General features: G+C 40.4%; 2 protein-coding genes across 5 annotated transcripts in view; one reads left to right on the forward strand and one right to left on the reverse strand.

Annotated features, from left to right (window-relative positions):
* The window catches only part of METTL15 (methyltransferase 15, mitochondrial 12S rRNA N4-cytidine), a 97,505-nt gene extending 76,397 nt beyond the window's left edge, over nucleotides 1–21,108 (reverse strand). Inside the window, exons 1-2 of one of the 2 annotated variants that reach the window (XM_064452830.1) lie at nucleotides 20,993–21,108; nucleotides 18,926–19,205 (exon numbers count right to left, since the gene is read on the reverse strand). In XM_064452830.1, coding sequence (XP_064308900.1) covers nucleotides 18,926–19,189 — 264 coding nt within the window. In that variant the 5' untranslated portion in view covers nucleotides 19,190–19,205; nucleotides 20,993–21,108. Of the gene's footprint in view, nucleotides 1–18,925; nucleotides 19,206–20,512; nucleotides 20,718–20,992 lie in introns of those variants that run through there. The other variant, XM_064452829.1, reaches the window with a different exon arrangement.
* Nucleotides 21,109–21,240: 132 nt separating this feature from the next.
* KIF18A (kinesin family member 18A) overlaps nucleotides 21,241–24,777 on the forward strand; it is a 41,248-nt gene continuing 37,711 nt past the window's right edge. Inside the window, exons 1-4 of one of the 3 annotated variants that reach the window (XM_064452826.1) lie at nucleotides 21,241–21,331; nucleotides 22,210–22,604; nucleotides 23,272–23,429; nucleotides 24,540–24,644. In XM_064452826.1, the coding sequence (XP_064308896.1) occupies nucleotides 22,277–22,604; nucleotides 23,272–23,429; nucleotides 24,540–24,644 (591 nt within the window). In that variant the 5' untranslated portion in view covers nucleotides 21,241–21,331; nucleotides 22,210–22,276. The other 2 variants (XM_064452827.1, XM_064452828.1) reach the window with 2 other exon arrangements.

Consider the following 24,777-nt stretch of genomic DNA (forward strand, 5'->3'; position numbering starts at 1 on the left):
AGGTGGTGGAGTCACCATCCCTGGGGGTGTTTAAAAGACATGTAGAAGTGGCACTTCAGGGCATGGTTTAGGAGGCCTGGGGGGGAGTTGGGTTGACAGTTGGCCTTGATGATCCTAGAGGTCTTTTCCAACCTTAATGATTCTATGATTCTATAAAATCAAGGTAAAGAAAACAAAAGAAAAAAGCATGAAGGAAGAAATCCTATAGAAAGGGAGAAGGCTGAGAATGAACTGCATCAGTAATCTTTGCATTCCAAGGAGAAAGTTGATGTGAGGGAAATCTACAATCCAGAAAGAAAACAAGAAAATCACATTCAAAGAATGAATTTCAGAACTAACTGAATGATGGTTTCAGGAGAGAACAGAACGCCTTCCATCACTGTGCTTTATGTGAAACTGGCCTAAGCTGAGGACAAGAAGATAGGAAATGTGGAAAAGGAGTCCCTTAGGACACATCTTTCTGGTCCAATACAACATCTGAAGGCTCCAGCAATTTTCTGTGGAGGACTATTAACATTGCTTTTACACAGCTGTAGCAGATGGTATGATTCACTTATCTCAAAATACAAGAGCTTGGGGAACCTGGTGATATTATCAGGCATCAAGTTAGAACAAATAAAAGAAAGGGCCTTTCATGCAAATATTGAAACTATGGGTATCATGTTGTGGGGACAGGACTATTACTTAACATGTTTTTTTTAACGAGATCGATCAAACTTCACTATGCCAGTGATGTTACACAAATACAACCCGGAATTTTTTTTCCCCTTCTCCCCCTCAAGGATGTCTTTAAACTACTGTGGGAGCCATAAAGGTGATACAATGTAGAAAAAAAATAATTCTCTACCACCTTCTGTTAGGCTTCCATTAGCAGCTGCTGTTGGGCGCTGCCAGAGACTGGACACCTGGTCAGGTAGACTTCTGATGTGAACCGGTACTGTATTACTGATGGTCTTGTGATTTAGCAAGATCTTCTGATCTAAAGAGCTTAGGAGAGAGGAAAAACTGGTCAAGAGAAAAAGAATTAAAATGTAATTAAAACGTATTCTACCTCCTCAAGCCTCTAGAAAGATATCTCTTCTTCACCATTTATGTGTATTTATCACATACAGAATTAGCATAGACAATTTCTGAAAGTTCAAAAATGTTATCTCCAAGGTTTTAAAAATAAGAAACTCAGCTGCAAAGAGAGCCACCACCCATTCAAGTTTTCACTCCTCAGTTCTCAGCTGGAACAGGCAGGAGTCCTACACAAAGCCAGGAAGGTGTGGTTTTTTTTCTAATAATGCAAATAAATTACAAAAAAAACCAACCACCTTGCTCTTCTCCCAAGACCCTGAGGTGTTGGGTTTTTTTGGTTTTTTTCTTAATGAAAGGCAGAGAGCTTCAAGATATGTCCTGTTCCCTGCTGCCCCCCATACAGCTCTGCCTCCTCAAGCTGCATCATGGAAAGAAACACACACACAAAGGAAGTGAAGAACAGGAGGGAAAAAGGCTCTAATGATATTGGAAACCACTGCCATCATCTGGGGATGATGGGCTGGCACTGGGATAAAGAAAAGTCATTCATTATTATAAAACAAGGTATAACACAAGATGAACATTAGAAATGAAAACTAGCAAAATTGAACATGTAATCTGCAAGCAATAAAATATATCAATTTATGTTTAATTTAAGAAATTTTGCATAATGCTTATAGAAGTCCAGGATAAGTGAAAAAAATACACATCAGTGCTAATAGGACAGTTCTTAATGAAGAAAACATTTTAAAAATCCTCAAAGGACACTAAAGATCTGTAGATCCACAGGCATGGTAAAAGGCATAATTCTTGAGCATGTGACCTAATAGGGGGGAAAAAAATACTCAGAGTACTAGAAAAATCAAAGAGGATATGTAAAATATAATGGCAATGGCAGGCCTATTCAACAGGAACAAGATCTTAAAACACACAAATTTTAACAGCAAAAAACAATTAATGTAAGTTGCTAAAAACAAAATACTTCAGTGGGACGTCAATCAGTAACACAGAGCTGACAACTGTGCTTTAATTAAATTTGAGACTGTTACCAATTAGTTAGTCTAGAGCACTACAGGCTTCATGCTGCCTATGACTCAGTGCACTGACTCATCCAGTAAAACTTTCCTTACAGAAGAACTATCCAGGCACCCACAAGGATGCAAGATCAAAAGGAAAGTAGTTTCATTGACCTTCTTAGCAAAAGTCATGTTTTAAATTTAGATGACCAAAAGTATATACTGACACAACTGTTCAAATAGGTTTATGAAGGAGAGAATTTCAGGAACATTGGTTTAACTCCATTTCAGATAAACACAAATAAAAATGCAAGAAATGTTTTGTACAGTTTGAAGCTGAAGCAACCAGATTTTAAATCCACTTTTTTTTACAAGCCGCTCATGTAGGATTATTTATTAACAAAATATTTATCAATTTTCATTGAAAGATCATGTTTTCTGCCACCTAGAGTCCTGACTGACTTTAGCAATTGGAAGCTGAAATTTTTCCATGTCAGAAGGTCTTCAGCTGAAGGGGGTGTGGGAAAGAGAGTTATGAAGTCTTCAACTATTTCCCATTCAGGGAAAAATATGCCGGCTTCGATTTTAAAAACCCAACAGCAGTTCTACCATTGTAGTAAGCAGTACGGTCATTTTCAAGTTCTGAAATAAAAATAACAGGACAATAATCCTAGGTGAAAGTCTCTTGATATTCTCATGAACCTCCAAAAACATGTTCGACTTAAAAGCAAGACTGCTCTCCCAGCTGTTCTTTCCAAACGCTCAGGCTATGGTGTCTAAGCTGCCAAGCTCAGAAAAGGAAGGCTGTCGTCGCTCTTGCTCTCTCAGATCCTGCTCCGATAGTGCTGATACAGAGGAAGCAATCAAAAAGACGAGTGGGTAAGAGGAGTCCAACCCCAAGACAGGCAACCTGTTGAGGAGAAGCCCTACAGCGCATATGTACAAACTGATGTCAACATATCATTGTTTCTAAAAACAACCAGATGCTCACTGTCATCTTCAGCTCTAGCTGCACTCTGGCCCTGTAGCCGTGGCTGGACCAGCTTGCTTATCCACCTGCCAACCTATTGCCAGCAAAGCAACGGCTTCCGTGTGAGCTTACTCCAAGGCTGCACAAGCAGCAGAGCAAGCGAGGAAGCAAGAATGTATATCCAGATAGCAGCACGTGCAGTGCAGCCTGAGATCTGTTAAGCCATATGATAAGCAGGACCAAACTGTAAAAAAAACTTTTAGGTTTTTTTTAGCCCTGGAACACAGGGTGGAACAGGTAAGGTTTCTGAGGAATAAAATGAGCATGAATGTTGCAATTAAGACAGCCTTAAAGCTTGTTTTCCCCAGAACCTACACTAGGATCTACAAATCTCAGTACCGAAAGTTAATTTTTATCAACTGAAAAAAGCTCACTTGGAACAGACATACTTCATCTCCTTTTCACAGAGAAGTCCGAGAATGACAGCCTGCCACAGATGGGTACTAAAAGGGTATGGTTTCACAAGATGTTAAGTACTGGGGGAGAAGAAAAGAAAAAAAAACGGAGCAGTTCTGCACTATTTTCTCCTGTGCAAGTCTCCCAGCTTCCAGTTCATTTCTCCCTGCACCGGTGCTTACTAGGTACCTCCATAAGCCAATTTAACTTTCCAGCATAGTACAGAAAACTAACACAAGAAAAAGCTGTATTGTTTTCTGCCATATCAGTGTGTTTAAGTGATTTGCAGAACAGTCAGGGAGGGACAGGAGCATACGGAGGAGATGGAGATGCGTGGGGAGCAGGGCAGCCGGCCTTGCCCCCCGCAGTGGCAGTAAGCCACTTCACTGGCTTACCTGTTCAGCCTGGTTCTTCCAGCGAAACCCTCTAGGAATGAATCAACTGCTCCAATTTGAGTGTTATTTTCAAAAGCAAAGTGATACTGGAAATTGCAATACCCAACAACGTAATGAAAAAACGCACTCAGCTGACACTGGAACCTCTGCCACGCAGCTCCTGGGTAACTCTCAGGAGGTCACTGCACAAAGCAGGTAGATCACATTATCGGTTCTCATTTTTCTGGCTGTAACACTCAGGAACTCCACATCTGCTTCCCAGACACACTGTGACCTCACCGACTGCAAGCCGACGTCACTCCAATGTGTTTCAAAGCTCTAAACCAATGTTGATCTCAAACTGTTAACCTCTTTGAAAAAGCAGGGAAAGGGGTTTTTCCACCTGAGCACCCAAAGCATGATTTCGGTATTGATGCCTCTACGTTCTACAAAGCAGAAGTAAAATTACTGTGCTACCCTATGGGACAGCTGTAGAGAAAAATTCTGTGTAATGAATTTGAACAAATATGTGAGTTTATATAGGGGATAAACGTAGCGATAATCTGTGAAGAACTCAAATGTTGCAGGGATATTAATTCATGATACAAAACAAAAATAAATCTGAATTCAAAGCAGACTGCAAATAGTAAGCAGCAAATAAGACACGTGGCCATGTACAAAAACAACCAAAACAAACACCTGCTTGTTCACTCAGCACTCTCTGGCCGTGCCTACCTTAGCAGGCCAGTGGGAGGTGATTCTCAAAGGGCTGAACAACCATTTTGCCTGAGACGCATGCCACTGGGATCTACTAAAGAACCATTTCTACTTTGGTTCTTTAAGCTGAATATTTATTAGCAGTTGGAGCACAAGGTGCACTCTCAGAATACATTTCCTGGCTCAGTCTGAAGAAAACCAGTTTGTGCACTGCAATGTGAACCATCTGCTTCAAGCAGGGACAATCAATACATTCTCTCAAAAGCAGATTCTTTAGTAAAGAACTGAAAAGCTAACGCAGATGAACACTATACTTTGCTAAATCCAAAGTGTTTTGTTAAATTTAATTTTTAAATGTAAATACATTTTAAAATATATTTTTAAAATGTAATATAAAAGCATTTTCCAAAGGAAGCTCACAAAATACAGAAACAACTAATGCAATCTGGAAAACCTTTCGATGCCACAATTTTAAGTGACAAACAATTCAGTTATCCTCTACTGCATTTTTAAAACCCTACACACTGGAGAACAAAGGACATAAATGGTATTTGTCATGCCAAGATGTATTTTTCACATATTTAGTCTAGTCTTTTGAAATACTTATATGATGCTCTGGTCAACTTCCCTTGATAGAGTTAAGATTGGATATAAAATACTGTGTAATGCAACTTTTTAATGTCTGTATGTGTACAACCAATACGTGTTCAACAATAAACCAACAGTTAGACCAGTCGCTGTACAAATACAGTCTTGAGCGTAGAAGAAAAAAGTCGGCTTGGTTTTGTTTGTTTGGGGCTTTTTTCTTTTTTATGCATTTGCTGTAAAAAAAAAGATCATTGTTATTAACGCTTCCAGTATACCTACTACAGAAATCCAGAACACTGCAGAAAGTCATCTTAAGTGCTACTTTCCTTTCTTTAGGCCAAGAAAGCTGTTAGATATATTTGCTATAGAAATCTGGTATGTTTCGTGTTTCTTCATGATTTTATTATACCAGATCAAAACTGCCTGTAAGTAATTATAGTAATTACTAATTAAAGTAATTACTAAGTAGTAATTAAAAAAGCACAGCAGACCCTAATTACCTGACAGCACCTGCAAAATTCTTCAAAAAAAAGGAAATCCAACGAGATCGTGTCACCACGATAAAATAATCCAGATAAGTCTGCATATATTTTATAACTCCTTAAAACATTACAATAAATCACACCTTGGACATTTTCCCAAATAATCTCTGCAATACCAAGGAATCTTATTAGTGTTAGAAAATGTGTATACTAGAAAGCTCTCTAAAGAACATTAAAGTACTATAATGTTGAGGAAAAACACCCCACACAACTAACTAAGTGCTAGTTGTGGCCAAGTAAGAGTTTACTCCTCTTACTAAGTGGTTTACACTCTGCTAAGCAGGGCTTTTCCATAGGATACCATTTCCCACATATAAGAGGTCACCTTTGTCATTTTTATACTTTCCTACATAACTGTTTGCTTAAGAATTCAAGGCCAGCAAAGAGGTCTTTCAGTCCTGCTGAACAATTACCCATCTACAAAATTCTTCATTAAAAAAAGATAAATCCTCTCTACCCAAAATATACACCATGTGCGCTCACTTCAGACTTTGCAGTAGTAATCTTGCTAGTTTTAGAGAATGGCATCTTTCAAAACTTACAAAATGTTTTAATCAGGTCACATTTCTGGAACTATCCGAAATCTAGAACTATTTTTGCTAAAGCAAAAAAAAAAAATCATAAAAAGATTTATCCATTTGAGGTCATTTTTTTCATGATGTTAGCATTTCAGTTACCAAAATACTAGCAAATATTACTATCCATGAGAAATACAATTATCCATAAGAAAATGAAGTTTCTATGAATCTTTCTCCTCTTCTCCTCTGTCAGGGAGTGCACCTACTGCTCTGCTAGAAGAAGTAACATCTGTTGAAGAAGTAACATCTGTTGAAGGAACATACATCATGTAAGATGAAGGATGTCCAGCTTCTCAAAGCCATTTAACAAGAACTTTAGACTAATCTTAAAAAGCAAAGTCCCACTACCTACCCCTGATTAATTCCAAAGCATGTTTCTACACATTTTAATTATTATATTTCTCAGTTCTAAGCGTGCTTCTTTGGTTGACTCAAGATGCGGCTTACAATGAATAAGGTTTCTGCATCCTCCCAATTCATCCCAAATCTCTTTATCGTACCTATGTCCTACCCAACACATGCATAGATCAACAATGTTGAGAAAGGATTATCGTTGTATTTTTGCAGATATACCTAAGAATTTGTCTTTTATTTCCATTGAATATGCAAAAATTAAAAAGGCATACTTGTTTTATCTGCCTGCCAAAAGGCAGGGCTTTTAGAATTATTTTAAATAAAATAAATTGTTAAAGAACATTGGCACGGTGAGACATGCCATAAAAGTTGGTTATTTGTGGGATCGCAACAAAGACTTGTTAGTAGAGAAATACACTTTTAGATAAATGCTGGAAGGGTCTTAATATTTCTCTAAATAAATTAAACTGTACACACTCAGTCACAGCTGAAAAAAATTATTAAAACATACACTTTCCTGTTATTCACACGCAAGTAAGAAAAATTACCCTAGAAATAAGAAAATGACATGTCAAACATAGTCCAAGATATTATTGCATTTTTATCAGGGTATTTTTATACCATTGCAATTTAGTGAGAAGCATTGAGGTTTTAGCATACTAATTACCTTTCCTCCCTCTTAGGAGAATTTAAAATATTATGCAAAGATGTTCAGTTTCATAAGATAAATCAGACATATCTATTTCTTAACTAGGGAGGATCTATTTTGATTCTTAATAATTGTTTCAAAACTATTGCCACACAGAAGGGAAATTATTATTATTAAAATCCTAGAGAACCACACACTGTACACAGACACCTAGATACTCTGAAGGCCCTGCCTCCCATTCTGAAAAAGCTGCAATTTGTATTTGCATTCTGTTACTTCTATAAGGAACTCCTGAAATGAAAGATGACTTTTACTGTTTGAGTGTATTTTCTAATGTTACCTCAACTTCAACCAGTAACAAAATACTGCCATGTTATAATATAAAATTATTTAACAATGAAAAAGGAATAAAAAAGAAGGAACTTCTAGAAAATAAAAACATCTGTGGCAAAAAGCGGTCGAGGTTACCCTACAGAGCAAAGCAGTCATTTCAAGTTTCCCTGCAGCAAACTTCAAAACATCGAAAACATATGCAAGGTAAACAAGCTTTCAAAAACTCTGCACCTAATACCAAAAAGGTGATGTTGACAACACTGCTATGAAATGTATGAGCACCTACGCTGCACAGATTAAGCCACAGATCTACAGAGGCACAATTCCCATCCAAACCTTGTTCAAATACACAAGAGCTAAACTTGACAATTAAAATATTATAAAGGGATTAAAAGGTCTTATGTTTTATGGCATCACCTGCCAGAAAATAATGACCCCCCAAAAAAAAATCTTCTAGTTCTATAATTTTGCTAATGGCAATATGTTACACCATAGAAACCATTTTTTCTGCTATCTACTAGAGAGAAGAGAAAGAAGCAAATAAAGTACACAGCAAAAAGACTTTTAGCTGCAAGCAAAAAATACCTCCTATCAGTTTTATGCAGTACATGTATAATCTATGTAAAAAGTTATAACACATCATTTCAAAAAGTAAGGACTGATAGGTGGAACATAACTGGACAGTGTTTTTTTCCACAAGCACCTTTGAGAGACTATATGAAATGATAAAAAGGTTGTTTACACTCCAAGTCTAACAATTTACATTGCAAAAAAGAAATCTAAATAAGTATTTAGCATTTTGTAGGAAAACAACCTTCTCACATAATGTATTCTATTAAGTGTAATATAAGATGATTTTCCAGTACTGGTCTACTCAGCAATTCAACACAATGCAACCATTATTACCCTTTTTCACATTCATCTCGTTGGTACACTAACAGAGGATGCTACTAAATTATACTAGTACACAGCTGAAATATCTGTAAGATCACTGACTAGATCTGCATATTCAAGCACTTCACTAACTTGCGTTCTCTATCAACCATCTCTACATCATTCCACACAGAAGGGAGAAAAGATTGCTATGAATATTTTTTGAAGCTCCCATCAATCATGATCACTCAATAGCCTCAAAATTAATTTCAAATACATTTTCTTCACAAGGGCTCAATTTTCTGATTACAGCTAAATATGAAAGAGCAATTTTATAGGCAAGATCTCCCTTCTTTACTTATGAACATTTTATGTATTATAAAATAAAAAAGGCATATTACCTCTTTTTTGTCATTGCTTTGCCATCTTCACTTATTTTCTAAGACTGCATACCTTAAATTGTGATCTTGATTCTACAGAACATACTGGAATACTCCACCCGTAAATATCTACATTTTATATTAAAATACATGATGGCTTTCTCAGTCACCAAAGGTAGGTCCTTCACAGAAGCCTGGCAGAAGTCCACTCGCTGGTAAACCACTCTCATCCTCGCACATCCAGAAGCAAAGGGAGCCGTGACCCAGACCCTCTAGCATATGCCAAGCGGCATTCCTTGCCTAGTGCGAAAGCAGCCAGCCAAACACTGCATTTCACGTAACCGAGGGAGATGTCCAGAAAGATTACTGGGAGCAAATTTTTTCAATGCAACAGAACAGAGATGAGCCCCTTCCCCCTCAGATCAGAGGTAAGAGAAGCAAACAACACCACCACCACCTGCCTCTGTCACCTGCTTTTAGACAGCCCTGGCAGGCCTCGCTTCAGTATGCATTATTTACTTTATTCATTTTCCTAAGAGTAATGTTGTCTGGAATTAGATTTAATGACATTATGACTCAAGCACGCCATTATTAACATTTCCATAGGAAATTAAAATTTCAGTGTCTGAGTGACTTCAGCTAATCACTAGACTTAGCAAGACAGAGCTGATTTCCTCAGCTACCTCAGAAGAAACTTTTCTCAATTATAACTGAGGAGATATTTAAGATGCAATGAAAATTTTACAAAGGCTCAACTGAAAATCTAATCCAGTCTTTAATATTTATGGTTAACCAACCCAAAAAAGCCATGTACATGTTTTTGAGATGTCTTGGCTGCCAGGTACCTACAGCAATTTGATATTAGATAATACAACTTCTTACAAAGAAGAAGCCTGAAACAATATTTGTTGATTTCAGTGTTTAAAGCACAATTATTTAAAAGTATGTTTCCGAGCTGCTGAGCACCAGCAAACACCACTGGAATTAAGATGATGTGCTCAGAAACTCTGAGAAGAAAAATAAAATTTTAAAAAAAATCCAACCACACAGGTTCCTGAAGAGCATCGAGGACAACTTTTTGATGCAAGTGGTAGAGGAGCCAATGAGGCGGTATGTGCTGCTCAACCTTATCATAAGAAACAAGGAAGGGCTGGTTGAGGACGTGAGAGTTGGGGGTAGCCTTGGTAGCAGTGACCATGAGGTGGTCAAGGTAGAAGCAGGGCTATGAGTCGGGTTACAACCTTGGACTTCAAGAGGAACAACTTTGGCCTCTTCAAAGACCTGCTAGGAGTACCATGGGCTAGGGCTCTAGAAGGTAGGGGGGTCCAAGAGAGCTGGACAGTATTCAAGGACCACTTGCTCTGAGCTCAAGATTGGCACATCCCTAGGAGGAAGAAGTCAGGCAGAGGGGCCAGGAGACCCACAGGGATGAGCCAAGAACTTCCAGAGAAACCTCAAATGGAAGAGGGAGGTTCACAGTATGTGGGAAAAGGGACTGGCCACTTGGGAGGAATACAGGAATGTTGTCACGGTGTGCTGAGATGCAACAAGGAAGGCCAAGGCCCACTTGGAACCCAATCTGGCAAGGGAGGTCAAAGATAACAAGAAGAGCTTCTTTTAATACATCAGCAGCAAAAGGAAGACTGGGGACACAGTGGGCCCACTGCTGAACAAGGAAGGGGCCCTGGTGACGCAGGGTGCAGAGAAGGCGGAGTTACTGAATGCCTTCTTTGCCTTGGTCTTTACTGCTAAGGCTGGCCCTCAGGCATCCCAGCCCCTAGAGAAGAGAGGACAAATCTGGAGAAAGGAAGACTGTCAGTTGAGGAGGATTGGGTCAGAGATCACCTCTGCAAACTGGATCCTCACGAATCCATGGACCCCGATGGGATGAACCCACGACTGCTGAGGGAGCTGGTGGATGTTCTTGCTGAGCCACTCTCCATCATCTTTGAAAGGTCGTTGAGGACACGAGAGGTGCCCAAGGACTGGAGGAAAGCAAATGTCACTCCAAACTTCAAAAAGGGCAAGGAGGAGGACCTGGAGAACTATAGGCCAGTCAGCCTCACCTCCGTCCCTGGAAAGGTGATGGAACAATTCATCCTGGAGGTCATCTCCAAGCATGTAGAGGACAAGAAGGTTATCAGAAATAGTCAACATGGATTCACCAGGTGGAGATCATGCTTGAGCAACCTGATAGCCTTCTACGATGGCGTGACTGGCTGGGTCAATGAAGGGAGAGCAGTGGAGGCTGTCCATCTTGACTTCAGTAATGCATTCAACACTGTCTCCCATAGCAGCCTCACAGGCAAGCTAAGGAAGTGTGGGTTGGATGAGCGGACAGTGAGGTGGACAGAGATCTGGCTCAACAACAGAGCTCAGAGGACTGTGATCAATGGAGCAGAGTCTGGCTGGAGGCCTGTCACTAGTGGTGTTCCCCAGGGGTCTGTGCTGGCTCCAATCCTGTTCAACATATTCATCAGTGACCTGGACGAAGGGATAGAGTGTAACCTCAGCAAGTTCACTGATGATCCCAAGCTGGGAGGAGCAGCTGATACACCAGAAGGCTGTGCTGCCGTCCAGCGAGACCTGGACAGGCTGGAGGGCTGGGCCGAGAGGAACCTCATGAAATTCAACATGAGCAAGTGCAAGGTCCTGCCCCTGGGGAGGAACAAACCCCTGCACCAGTACAGGCTGGGGGCTGAACTACTGGAAAGCGGCTCTGTTGAGAAGGACCTGGGAGTGCTGGTGGGCAGCAAGCTGACCCTGAGCCAGCAACATGCCCTTGTGGCCAAGGAGGCCAATGGTATCCTGGGATGCATTAAAAGGAGTGTGGGCAGCAGGTCAAGAGAGGTTATCTGACACCGCTACTCAGCCCTAGTGAGACCACATTTGGAGTGCTGTGTCCAGTTTTAGGCCCCCCAGTTTAAGAAGGACACGGAACTGCTTGAGCAAGTCCAGCAGAGAGCTACCAGGATGATCAGGGGGCTGGAGCATCTCCCTTATGAGGAAAGGCTGAGACACCTGGGTATGTTCAGCCTGGAGAAACGAAGACTGAGGGGGGATTTCATCAACACCTATAAATAGCTAAAGGGTGGGTGTCAGGTTGGCGGGACTAGGCTCTTTTCAACAGTGCCCACCAACAGGCCAAGGGGCAACAGGCACAAGTTGGAACACAGGAAGTTCCAGCTAAACATGAGAAAAAACCCCTTCCCTGTGCGGGTGCCAGAGCAGCGGCACAGGCTGCCCAGGGAGGCTGTGGGGTCCCTTCCCTGGGGACATTCACACCCCGCCTGGACACGGTTCTGTGCCCCTGGTCTGGGTGTGCCTGCTCAAGCAGGGGGGTTGGACAAGATGATCTCCAGAGGTCCCTTCCAACCCCCACCAGTCTGGGATTCTGTGATTTGGGTGACTTCAGATACCCATTAATTTTAAACATCGTATTTGGTAGCTTAACCTTTTAGTTATCTCTTTACACAGAACACACCTGTGTTTTGCTACTCAAAACAGGATAACCTTAAGCAGAAAGACAAGAAAGTAAGGAAAAAACATGCAGCTATTTCCTGTACTCCAACTGTGATCTTAAACCCCTAGTAATATTTTTGTGTGGTAAAAAAAGCCTGCATTCCTGTTTGCAAACTCAAATTCAAATATTTAATAAAAAAGCATAGCCAAAAGGCTGACTAAATAAGACACACAGTACTAGATGGGGAGGAAATGAGTAGCTACATATATTAATTATCACACTTTCTGGGATCACAGGCTCACTCAAGCTAAAATTTAAAAGGCTTAGATTACTTTCTGGTGAATCTTATTAGTTCTTCCCAAGAGGTGCAAAGACTAATGCTGTCACAACAGAAAAGGAGAGCATATACAGCGTCATTACAAGCTGAGTCACCCAGAAGCAGTGAATCTTGCTTTATTATAACACAGCATCTTAAATAGTCTCCTGAAGCACTACCATTTGTTATGCGATAGAGTGACAACAGCAAGCTAACCCCATATTACAATAAAATGAAATCTGGCGCATCTGCCGAATGGTTCTCAGTAGGCAGACCAAGTTCCCTTGCTGGTCTCTTTGGAGATAGCAGCTGGAGGCTTCCCTTCCTCCACTGCTATAGAGAAAGATGCAGAACTAAGTTGGTGAGAGCTGTATGTTTGCTGATGATAACATTTAGATATGCCTGCTGAGAGCCATGCTGCAGGTGGAAAGAAGAGGTGGTCAGGCGGATGTCCAAGAATCACAACCAAAAGATTCTTCCCTGTGCAGCTGTAGCCATCAACTTATTCTTTCCCCACAGCACAAGTTTTCTTAGGTACTTTCTCTTTCTCTCTAAAGACCAAAATCTTTAAGTATAAAAAAGTAAAATCTGGAGACTCCTTCACCATACCTCATTTGTGTCTCTCCACATTGAGATCCAATACATGAATATTTTTCATTTCCTGGTACCACAACCTAAGCACACAGCAGTACCAGCTTCAAAACAGAGAACAGATGTACAGTGCTCTCAAATAAATCCTATATGCTTTGTCTGTCATTAGGGAATTTGATTCTTGTGGTTTTTGGGGACCTACTACAGATGACAGCAAAGCAAGAAACTTCAGACAATTAAAGAGCATGACTGGGCTTTCTCTGCCCCCTCAGCTGACAAACCGTTCATGAACACCGTCTCCTCTTTTTTCTTCCCTGTCCCTTTCTTTCTTTTCTCATCTTGCAACGGAATTCACCCAGATGCAGATACTGTAGAATTTGTATGACATTTGCTGGCATCACATTGTTAAATACTCCTCCTTCTGCCCTGTCACTTCTTTATTTAGACTGCTTGTCACAGCAGAGAGTAATCAGTTATAAATTAAGGAACTTAAGCAAGTGGGGTCTGGTTTTCCAAATCCCCATGTACACAATACTTTCATAAAGCCAGGTAATATCATTACTTTAATAATAGGTACCTGAGAGACTAGCTTGTATACACCTTAACTGCAACTTTTTTGAAAGTGTTATCCATTTTCATGCACTACCTTTAAATGCTAACTTCACCACAAAAAAAAAAAATCCCTTTTAACATATGATTTTAGCCAAATATTTTAAACAGTGCTCTCTATCTGATGAGATTCCATTTAACAAGTTTCCTATTACACACCACAGAAAATGAATACACTTGGCATACATATGCACTCTATGCACATCTCCCTACACAGCTGTGATCTGAAACCCGGCTAGTCTCCTTCATAAATTCACAATATATACAACCAGGAAATCAGGCAAGACAGGAATGACTGAAAGGGTACACAGGATCTATATGATCAGCTGAAAAAAATTGCCAGTAAAGCTGAAGTATCATGGAAAAAGCATGTTCTATAATTCCCAGAATATTTTCAGAATTTCTCTACATTAATTGATTGCCTCCTGCAATATCTTACTTCCTGTTTTACAATGGCTTATCTTTACCAATCACAATATAAATCACTGTGCTGCTGCCACAGAAAAATGAACCATACAATTTGCATATGGAAAGATATTTTCAGCATGCTTCCCACAAAACAACATATAGTTGTTTCTACAATAAATAACATTATATAAATCACTTCCTTTATGTCACTGGACCTACTTTCATTTTGCAAGTCCAGGGGAAAACAGGCTAAAATGATAAAAACCCGTTACTCTGTCCATGGAATGTGTTGTGCTTTTCCAAAACAAGTATTTCAGCATTTATCTCATGATATAATTAATATTCCATGCCAAACTTGGTATTTTGCTTGCACCCTACGAAAATCTCACACAACTTGAGAACTCAGAATTAATTTTGCCAGGTCCCTTTTCAATTCCTGTTTAACTCTGACACCCTGCAGAACACTTCAATTTTGAGAGCCTTTAGTGTAAATGGGTTGTTCCAGTTTTAAATTATTTGCAGATGGCTTTGGAAGTACTACAATAAGTACACCGGCCACCAGCATAGCCACATAACTATTTATACACCAAGATACTTGGAAACTCTTCTCACAAAACAGAAGTCCACCCTGTAGGGTGCTGTACAGAGAAAGGTTATTTTTGTCCTTAAGACCTTACATTCAGTATAAGGCAGAAAAAAAAAAAGCAATACTGACATATGGACAAGGATATAAAGAAACTAAGACAAAGCTTCAGAACAGTAGACTCTGGTTCTGCACACCAGCAGTCTATCTCAGCCTTCTTTGAGTGTCATCTATTACTTGAGTAACTAGCTCTGCGGAATCGGAAGGAAACAACCGCGCTTCAGGTCAACAACATCCAACAATGGCAACAGAACTTCAGGAGGTGAAAGGCTACTGTCTTCAAACTAATTGCAGAGCTCAAGCAGCACTTCAGTGACAAAAGACCAATGTTTGACTGTCAGCAATGTCTTACATTTCCTCTTGTTATTCTGGAAGGCCACGCTCATAACCTCTCTCAGCTGAAAAAGAATAATTTGATATCTGGATGCAAGAAAAGAGTAGCTATCCTGAGACCAACGCAATATATATCTGAAATACTGAAAGGAAAGCTCATGGCAAAGCTGGATGTTTTTAAGAAACACCTGTCTCTTTCTAGAAGCTAGGTATGACACATCATTTCCAAGACAAAAAGGATACCCCCTTCAGTGAAAGCTGGGGAGTGAAAATAATCTGAATAATTTTACGAAGAATCAAAGATACCTCCGCAAGAAGACCCAGCTAACTCAAGAAGACCTCAGACAAGATCTCTTTGGGGAAAATGAACTGTCTTATTTTTTAGACACAAATTAACCTAATGAGATTAAAAGATCATGTGATATTAACTCTGTTTCTGATGAAGTCACTTAAACACTGGAGAAAAGGGAATGGCCTCATTCATTCTTTCTCACCTCAAGTTTGACCACCTACCATTTACTTTACAGATATTAAAAAAAAAATTCCAGAACTATCATAACCCAAATAATACTCCTAGAGGTCACTGTATCTCCATTTTAGTCTATTCTAGATCATATTTAATGCAAAACCACAGATATCATCAGATTACAGGCTTCCCCATAAAATCTGGGTAGGGTATAATATTTCTTTTTGTTCTAGCTGGAGTTTAAATATTATATATAGAAGTGTGCTGTTTGTGCTGGAGCAGTATCAAAATAGTTTCCTAGAGCTTTGCAACGTGCAAGAACCTTTATTACAAGACCCCCACAAGAACAGCTGAAAAAAAAATTAAAGCTTCACCCTCTGGCATTCATACTAGAACCCACTGCTAATGAAATTCTTTTTCATATCTTTATAGCTATATGATGTCAAAGAGATCCACATCTCTAGTTAAAAGGCAAGTGACTATTGCAAAAGATTAAATAGGAAAACGTAGGGTGAAAATTGGGAAAACATGCTTCTGGATGCCCGAAGACGTTAATTCTGAAAATATGCTTGGTTCTTCGCTACCCTTTAAGTTTAAGAGAACAGAGAAAACTCAAGCTGCCCAGACAACTGCAGAAACACTGGTCCAGTACAAATAAAGAACGTTAGTGGACCAAGACGACTAAAATGTAGTTTAGTCAATACAGTAAACTTAAAGAGGAAATTACTTGTGTGTGGATTTACTGCAACAGACTTTTCATTGAGGAAAAGTGAGGTAGATCAGTAAAAACTAATTTGTTCAACGTGCTTCAAAAACAGGACTACTACAGGGACTTTGAAGAAACAAGCTCTAAGGCAATAAAAGAAGATTCAAAGATAAGTGGAAATACTATTGCTTAAACCCCCGACAACCAGATTCCACAAAGGAGACAGTCAACAAGAATATTCAATAGGAGGGTACTAACATCTTTATCTCAGCTGTGACTCACTCTTAAGTAACATTTATTTTCTTAGGAACCCCTATAAGTAAAATGAAAACCCCATTCACCGACCAAAACCCTAGGGAGAATGCTGCCTTTCTAATTGGATTTTCTTTATATTGGCAACTCCTTGTCTTAAGACACAACAAGAAATAGAGGCCCAAACCAGCTTTTCTGTAACAAAGATTATAACTATGTTAAAGCTGAGTAAAGGAAATCTTCGTGCGTGAAGGAGAGAAAAAAGCAGAAAAACAAAATCCAAGATCAGAAAGAGCATTACCATCCCTGCCCACAAAATAAAGCAAGCCTTCATGGACTTCCTAGTTATGACTATAACCTTAAAAATGTAAATTGATACAACAGTCCCAGTTCTATATCCATCTTAACAGAAACTGTGTCACCATTCATGCCAGCATGAAACAGTCTCAAGTCTTTGTTTAAAATTTCACTGATGCTTACTCAGCAAAACTCAGTTGTCGCACTGCACCTTTTTGCACGCAACTTATTTTCAAAATTTCAGGCCTCAGGAAGTGCTGCAAATATATAATTTACCCTATCTTAAAAAAAAAAAAGAAAAATGGAAGTGCTGTTTTAATTTTCAATTATGCTAAACAGGTTACCCATATTATGTATTGTTCTGTTCAAGATAACACACTTGTGCTCTTATGTCTGTCATTAGTGGTTCACCACCAGCTTAGGAATCTGCAAAACCATGTATACACAGACCTGAAAAAATCCCACCCCAGTAATAAGCTATTTTACATTAATAAATATTTAAATTCTCAGAAGGCCTTCAGGAACAATAGTTACTGTCCATAGTTTATAACCAGGAGTAGCTTCTTTTACAAATTCTGTCACCAAGTAGGGTTTTTTTTATATCGCCACAGTTTAATAAACAGCCCCCCCCATCAGCCTCCTCTTAATTTTCATTTAAGCAGAAGCTTAAACAACTGGAAAAATAATTTATGTACAGTGTCACAATTTATATGTTCATTTAATGTGTGAAAATTTTCTAATAGTTCTGACATCTAAATGAAATCTGAACTCCAAGTTCCTTATATATTTCACTAGTTTTCATTATCTTCAATGGTAGGACACCTGCAAGAGCAATGTGTATGTTATAATCATTATGCTATTCAGATTCCCTGATTTTCAAAATACTTCAAATGATACATTATCTTCCAAACTAAAGAAGTTCTCTCAAGCTCAACAAGATTGGAGCACAATTTTCTGACCCCTGAATCCACCCCGAACTTACTCTATCCCTCTGCCACTGTTGGACGATGCTGGTTTTGAGTAAAAGTAAACAAGCACGCAGATACAAACACTTTGAACTTTCTACTTCTTTAAGTACCATTTGAACTAAAACTACACATTGATAAGCCTAAATTAATAAGATTCTATGAAGCTAACATAAAAAGCACAAAAATCACAGATGACAGCATCTGAAATACAAAAATCATGTAAGCATTTAAGTTGTATAAGAAAACCTTTCAACTTAATACTGTATTTAAGACCTCTCGGATAGAAAATATTTTACTGTGTAACATTTTTGTAAGGGAGTATGTAACAGTATACCTATACCGCATACAGTACTACAATGTAGGTGTAACACTTCTGTGCAGAGACCAAGCGGAATCTACTCAAAGTACTGTACTCAAATAAGATGACTTGTAATACTGTCACATTATTGATGCTAAACCATTTCTAGTACCATACACAGTCATTTAATAACTAGAGTACCTCTACAGAGCACCACGTTATGCAGCGTAAGCATATCCTAAGGAAATATAGTGCCTCAAACCAAGTGAAACCATAGAAATAAATATCTTGGAACAAGGTATAATGATGACGATTTTTAAAGCCTACATACTTACTAGCTCTTATATAACAGGAAGAGAGCTCTTCACAAATTGATGACACAACCATACACGAGAACTCCCTGCTACCATCAGCAATTAACACAACCCTAGAAACACACAAGAGCAATCCAGAAAGGCAAGCACAAGAGATTAATCCAATACCACAGTTCTAACAAATGCTGCTTATTTGGGGATTCAGGCATACAGATGCCAGGTTTTTATTGTTTTAAATATAAAGCCTTAATCTGAATTGCAAAACAGTTTGGAAGATTATAAGGCGCAACAGAGACTTAAAAAACACCCCTTTATTCCTCTAAACAAGAGCTACCCTACACTGCAAGTTACCATAAACTTTTCTGCTGGACTGCTATTGAATCACAAATATTAATGAATCATTTAACTCACCTGGCCTGGCTGGGGGGATAAGCAATTAACAACCTCCTCCAGCATCACTGGTATGTGCAATCTTCCAGAATTATTGTTTTCTGTACTTCGAGGGCACTCTTCAGTTTCACATTTCTGGACGTTTTGTTCCTTTAACTCATAGTCAGAAAGCTTTTTTGGTGAAGAATGGACCCGTCTGGCCAAAGTAGGCACATTTATCAAACTCAGTTTTACATTACGCAGAAACAAACATTTGTAAACTTGGCACAGACACTGAGACAACATTTTGGAGTTGATCAACCTAGAAAAACAGTAGATGTTGGGAATTACTTGGAAACAAATAGTTAAAACAGTAGGTTTGTTTAAAGCATTACACAGCCCAAGACGGGTGGTTTTATAGATATGTCAGCAAAAAGTGAGAATCTCTTTGTTTTCAGTATTTTCAAGGTCATCTATCAATTAATCATATACACACCAGAATGGTTTTCTTTTCATAAGGAACACCTCTTTTCATTGCCAGGACTCTAACAGCGTTACAACATCCCAGAGATACTAACATTAAATGACTAACAAAATAAGAGCACAACCAGAACAGTGACTTTTTTTTTTTTCAGAAATTGAAATAAAATCTAAATTTTATTTTGATTTTACTTTCAAATTGTTCCCCTCTGTTTTGCCAAACACAATGAGATACTCGGTCCAAATAGCAGCACTCTAGCTGCCAGGTCCTCCACATTTCTAGTTAAACTGGGAATGGACAAATCAAATACTGTAACTGTATTTAAAATGGTGCTATAATTCAGTGTTACACATGCAGTAAATGTATGGTTGTCATCATGCATTACATCTTGTAATACCAAATATTTCGAGCACAGCCAGAGGCAAGAATTCTCCAGAGTATAACTAACTGAAATAATACTCTAAATCCTGGAAGTAATTAGCTACACAGTTTGTCCTTTAATTACATGGAAAGCTGATGAATCTTCCCTGTCTAAAACATCCAAAACCAAGTCAGTAAGCTACTAGCAGAAGGCTGCATGACTTCAGCAAATTTTCACCTTCCACAAAAAAATATATTGGAAGCTTAACATAGGTGATAGTAAGGCTTTATTTGTAAGATTATCTGCATTTCTTTATGGAGCTGAGGCCTTCTGTAATACTGTATCACATACACTCTCCTGTCAGGCAGGAGACTTGTAACATTTGACATAAAACCATTCAAAAAAACCAACACCCTAGATTAATGTCATTAACAGAAGGGCAACCTTATTTTAGCTATCAGTTATTTATTACATGCTGTGCTTGGATTTACCTAGCCAGAGGCTTCATGTATTTTGCCTGCACAGATAGAACACACCAAGTCCTGGAGCGTTATTCTCCTGATAATTTAGGCCTCCGATGGGCAGTATTTCCCCCACCTTAAATTTGGAAGCATGAGTAATTCTATAACCTTGCACAGACATACCATAGGCCTGAGGTTCTGCAACAAACCACAATGCCTCTACAGAAATTTTAAGAGCAAGGTGAAGACCATCATCATCCAAATCACACTGCCCTACGTCGGTACAAGCCCAGGAAATATTGTTAACATCAGAACGCTTTGCTTACAGCCATCCTGGTTCTATGTAATTGTGCATTTTTTTTTTTAGAAGCAAGCAGAACACGTAGCCTCTTGCACCATGTGTCTTAAGCGGCATTCGAGCAGTTTGATCCCAGCCGCCTGCAGAGCGGGACTTGGCGCTGAAGCGGATGGTAAAGGCAGCCAGGGAGCAAACACTCAACTCCACAACGCTCCTTCCCCAAAAGCGAGCGGAGAAGCGGCACGCCGGCCGCCCGCCCCCCCACTCCCCGCCCGGGCAAGGCCAGTGGGACAGGAGGCGCCGCCAGGAGCGAAAGGCCGCCCGCCCGCCCCGCCATAGCCGGGGGGATGAGTCCCTCACCGCAGGTTCTGCCACCGCTCCTCCACCCCCACTCCCCGCAGGGCCGCTCCCCCGCACACGCAACTCCCCCCCGCACCGGACCCCCCTCCACCCAGCCCTCCCGCTCTCCCCCTGAGAGGCTCAGAAAGGCGGGAAGCGCCGCGCCCACCCCCACGGCGCGGCTGTGAGGGAGACTCCACCGCGGCTTCGCTCCACCGGAACCGCCGCCCCGGGACTCCCCCCCCGCCCCGCCACCAGCAGCCGCCAAAGCCCCAGGAGCGGCACCCGCCCGCCAGGTGCGGCGGCGCGGACCCGGAGGGACCGTGCCGGCGGAGGCGACCAGGCCCGCCTCAGGCTGAGCCGCTCGTCCCCACGCGCTTACCCTCGGCGCCGTCGCACTGCTGGCGTCACGGCGGCGGTGGCCAATGAGGAGGCGGGGAGGGCAGGCCGCTTGTGTTTGAATTCGGCGGCCGGGACGGGCGGTGGTTTGCTCGGCCGCGGCGCTGAGGTGAGTAACGGCCCGGACGGGTGCGGGGGTCCCGGTGTCTGTTTGTCCGGCCCGTCTGCTATAGGCCTGTCTATGCCGCGGTGCTCGGCCTGGCAGCGGGCTCTGGCGGAGGCTTACCCACCCGTAGCGGGGCGAGGAGCGCGCCGGGTGGGGCTGGGCTAGGCCACCCCCCGCCTGCCTCCGGAGCTTCCGTCCGCGCCTCGGTCCCGCTTCGTGGCCGTGCCGCGGTCGGCCCAGCGGCCGTGGGGTGCCTCGGCCCGGCCTGGTTGAGAGAGGGCAAGCTTGTCCCGGCGCTGCAAAAGTGTCACTGAGAGCCTTCGCCGCGAAGGTCGCCGTCTGCGCTCCGGAGGGAGCAACCCCCAGCTCCCCGCAGGAATTCTGGTTGGACACCTATGGGACATGTTTGGGTATCCTGTGAAGTAACGTTAATGTGAATTCCACTTCAACTGCCACTTTAAACCTACGTGCGATGTGACTAAACCAGTAACCCTGAGACAGCAAGCCGGCGGCTGCTCTGCGTTTTGCTGAAAGACAAGAAAACCACCCGCTTTAGTCTGTTGAAGCCTGGTAGCTCATCTGCAAGCTTGCTCTGAAATAAGGGAAAGCTGGTACATGAATGAGTGGCTTAAATTGTTGAAATAAGCGTATGAACTTAGCTTTCTTAAAGCTATAGTGAACTAGGTCACCTTTTCAGGCCAGGTACAGTGCTTTCCAAAGTGTAGCCATCATTGTAGCAGCCCAGGGGGCTAACTAACAGGAGCGGGGTAGATGCAGCACAGGTGCAAAATGTTAGTCCCTGTTAAAGGTGTGAACTATTTGAAAGATTATATTTTAAACATAAGGCCTTCCACCTTTTTTTTTTTTTTTGTTAATTGCAGAAAAGATTTAGCTGCTTGATCTGAAAGAAACTTGGAAGTGAAGAAGGAAGACAAAAGGGACATTGTTATGTCTGCTGATAAGGAGGAAGATGTCTGTAATCATGTGAAAGTGGTGGTCCGTGTCCGTCCAGAGTCTCAGAAGGAAAAAGATGGCAACTTTAGCAAAGTTGTTCATGTTGTTGACCAGCATATATTGGTCTTTGATCCAAAGGAGGAAGAAGTTAGCTTCTTTCATGGAAAGAAACTGACCCATAGGGATATTAATAAAAGAACAAAAAAAGATCTTAAATTTGTGTTTGATGCTGTTTTTGCTGAAGATTCATCCCAGTTGGAAGTTTTTGAGCATACTACTAAAACTGTAATTGACGGCTTCTTAAATGGATACAACTGCACAGGTAACTGCTATTTATCTTCTTCAATTCAAAAACTTAACTAAATTCCTCGAAGTTTCTACCATTGTATCCAACTGCTGCAGAGGCCTTAAAAAAAGCTGAGATATAAATAAAGCATTTTCGTTTAATTTATTGATATGAGAGGCTGACTTCTTAGCTTAGGGAAGTTAGGAGAATGTTAGGACTTTGAAAATGAGTTCATGTTATGGTTACAATAGACTTAGGAATTTTAGCTGAAATAAGCATGCTTGTGAGGGTAGTCCTCTGGAAAGAGTTATTTAACCAGAAGTTGTGCCACTGTGTGTGGCAGCCGGCTTTATGACCTAGCTTTAGGAGCTTGGTTTCTTAATTGGCAAACAACATGAGGAAATCGAATACCTGCCTGCAATAAGTTGATGGCTTAGCTTTATGAGAGTAAGCAAATAATATTTTGATGCAAGTTGCCAGTGAATAAATTTTGAACTGAAAATTCAAAATTCAATATAATTTTGGAATAGTTTTCTGATTATAGCTTGTAAAAGGTAAAGCCTAAGTAAGAAGCTTGATCAGTTTATGAAAACAGCTGTGCAGAATGACGGGTGTGTGAACATCCATTTCACTTCCGCCTTTCTGATTAGCTTTCTGGTATAAAGTGTGTCTTTTTGCTTTGTTCTTTTTTGTGAAAATTTAGTGCTTGCATATGGTGCAACAGGAGCTGGAAAGACTCATACAATGTTAGGTTCCCCTGAAGATCCTGGAGTGATGTATTTAACTATGATGACACTTTATAGTTGCATGGATCAAATAAAAGAAGAAAAAGTATGCAATGTTGCTGTCTCTTATTTAGAGGTAAGCCTGTTCCTGTATTTGGTACGTTGCTTTTAATAAGGCATATTTTAATAAATAAAGACTAGCTGGTTTTGTCTTTCCCCGGCTGTTTCTGAGACTTTACAGTACGTGTCCCTGATAGGAATGGAACTGAACTGTGCTCTGCAAATATGGTGTTATTCATAGGCACCTGTTCCTATTTGGCAGAAGGCTGCCCAAAAAGGACAATCTCTTCTAGTATCTTCACTAAACATTCTAATGATGTCTGTCTTGCTGGTCAGTTACATGCCTCAGAACATCTCTTGATGTGTACAAGAAAGTATCTTTTCAGGCATGTATTTCAGGACTTCACAATAAAATAGTATACGTAATGTGAAATCACACCACAAAATGATATCTATCTATGAGGATATCATCATCACCTTTTTGATGATGGTTTTTGAAGGTTTTTATTTATCTGAGATACAGTAAAACTGCTTGAATTAGAGCTGCTATCCAGTGGTTAGCTGTTTACAAATATTCGTTTTGTTCCTTGTTGTCACCTCCTCCTCTCCAACTTTTTTGCATCACAGTTCTGGTTTTAGAAGTAGTTGTCTTAGCACGACTGTCAAGTAAAATTGTTACCTTCTAGCCCTGTCAAAGCCTTAACGGAAGGGTAGTTAGAGTTTGGGGAGGGGGAGAAGGAGGAAGGAAAAGTTGGCTTTGCCACATGTTATTTCAAGTGATTCCACAGACCAAGAAATAATGTATTTAAGAATTTTAACAGACGTACATTTGGATTAAGAAATCTCGCTGAAGTATGGATTGCAAAGTGTAATGGAGGACAATAAATGCTTTGGATTCATGCTTGCTGCAAAAGTTTTTGTGTAAAAAGAGTAAACTATTTCTTTTAATAAAAAATAAAGATTATTTACTATGAAAGAGTGACTCCCACTTGAAACGCTAAGAAAAATCCTGCAAATTGAATATTTCAAGCTCACTATAGGAAAGTTGTTTGGCAAAAATTCTGCAGCACGAATTTGTTACTTCGTCTTAAAGTATTAAAAAAGACAGCGATGATTTCTAGTTAGTTTAATCCTGTCAAGTATGGCAGGATGGTTTTAATAAAAGATTTTAAATTCTCTTTCAAAGGTCTATAATGAACAGATCCGTGATCTGCTGGTAAACTCGGGACCTCTGGCTGTTCGGGAAGATACCCAGAAAGGGGTGGTGGTCCAAGGGCTAACATTACATCAGGTATGTAGATAGACATTGAAATTCAGGAAGTCTTGCGATGTGTTTGAGAAAATGTTGAAGTTCCCATTGATTGGTGAGAGTTGTATGAAACTTGGTAATCTCCTAGTGGGCTTTTTTTCTGGCAATAATTGCC

Source organism: Phalacrocorax carbo, chromosome 5, assembly GCF_963921805.1.
Source record: "Phalacrocorax carbo chromosome 5, bPhaCar2.1, whole genome shotgun sequence".
Taxonomy (NCBI): domain Eukaryota; kingdom Metazoa; phylum Chordata; class Aves; order Suliformes; family Phalacrocoracidae; genus Phalacrocorax; species Phalacrocorax carbo.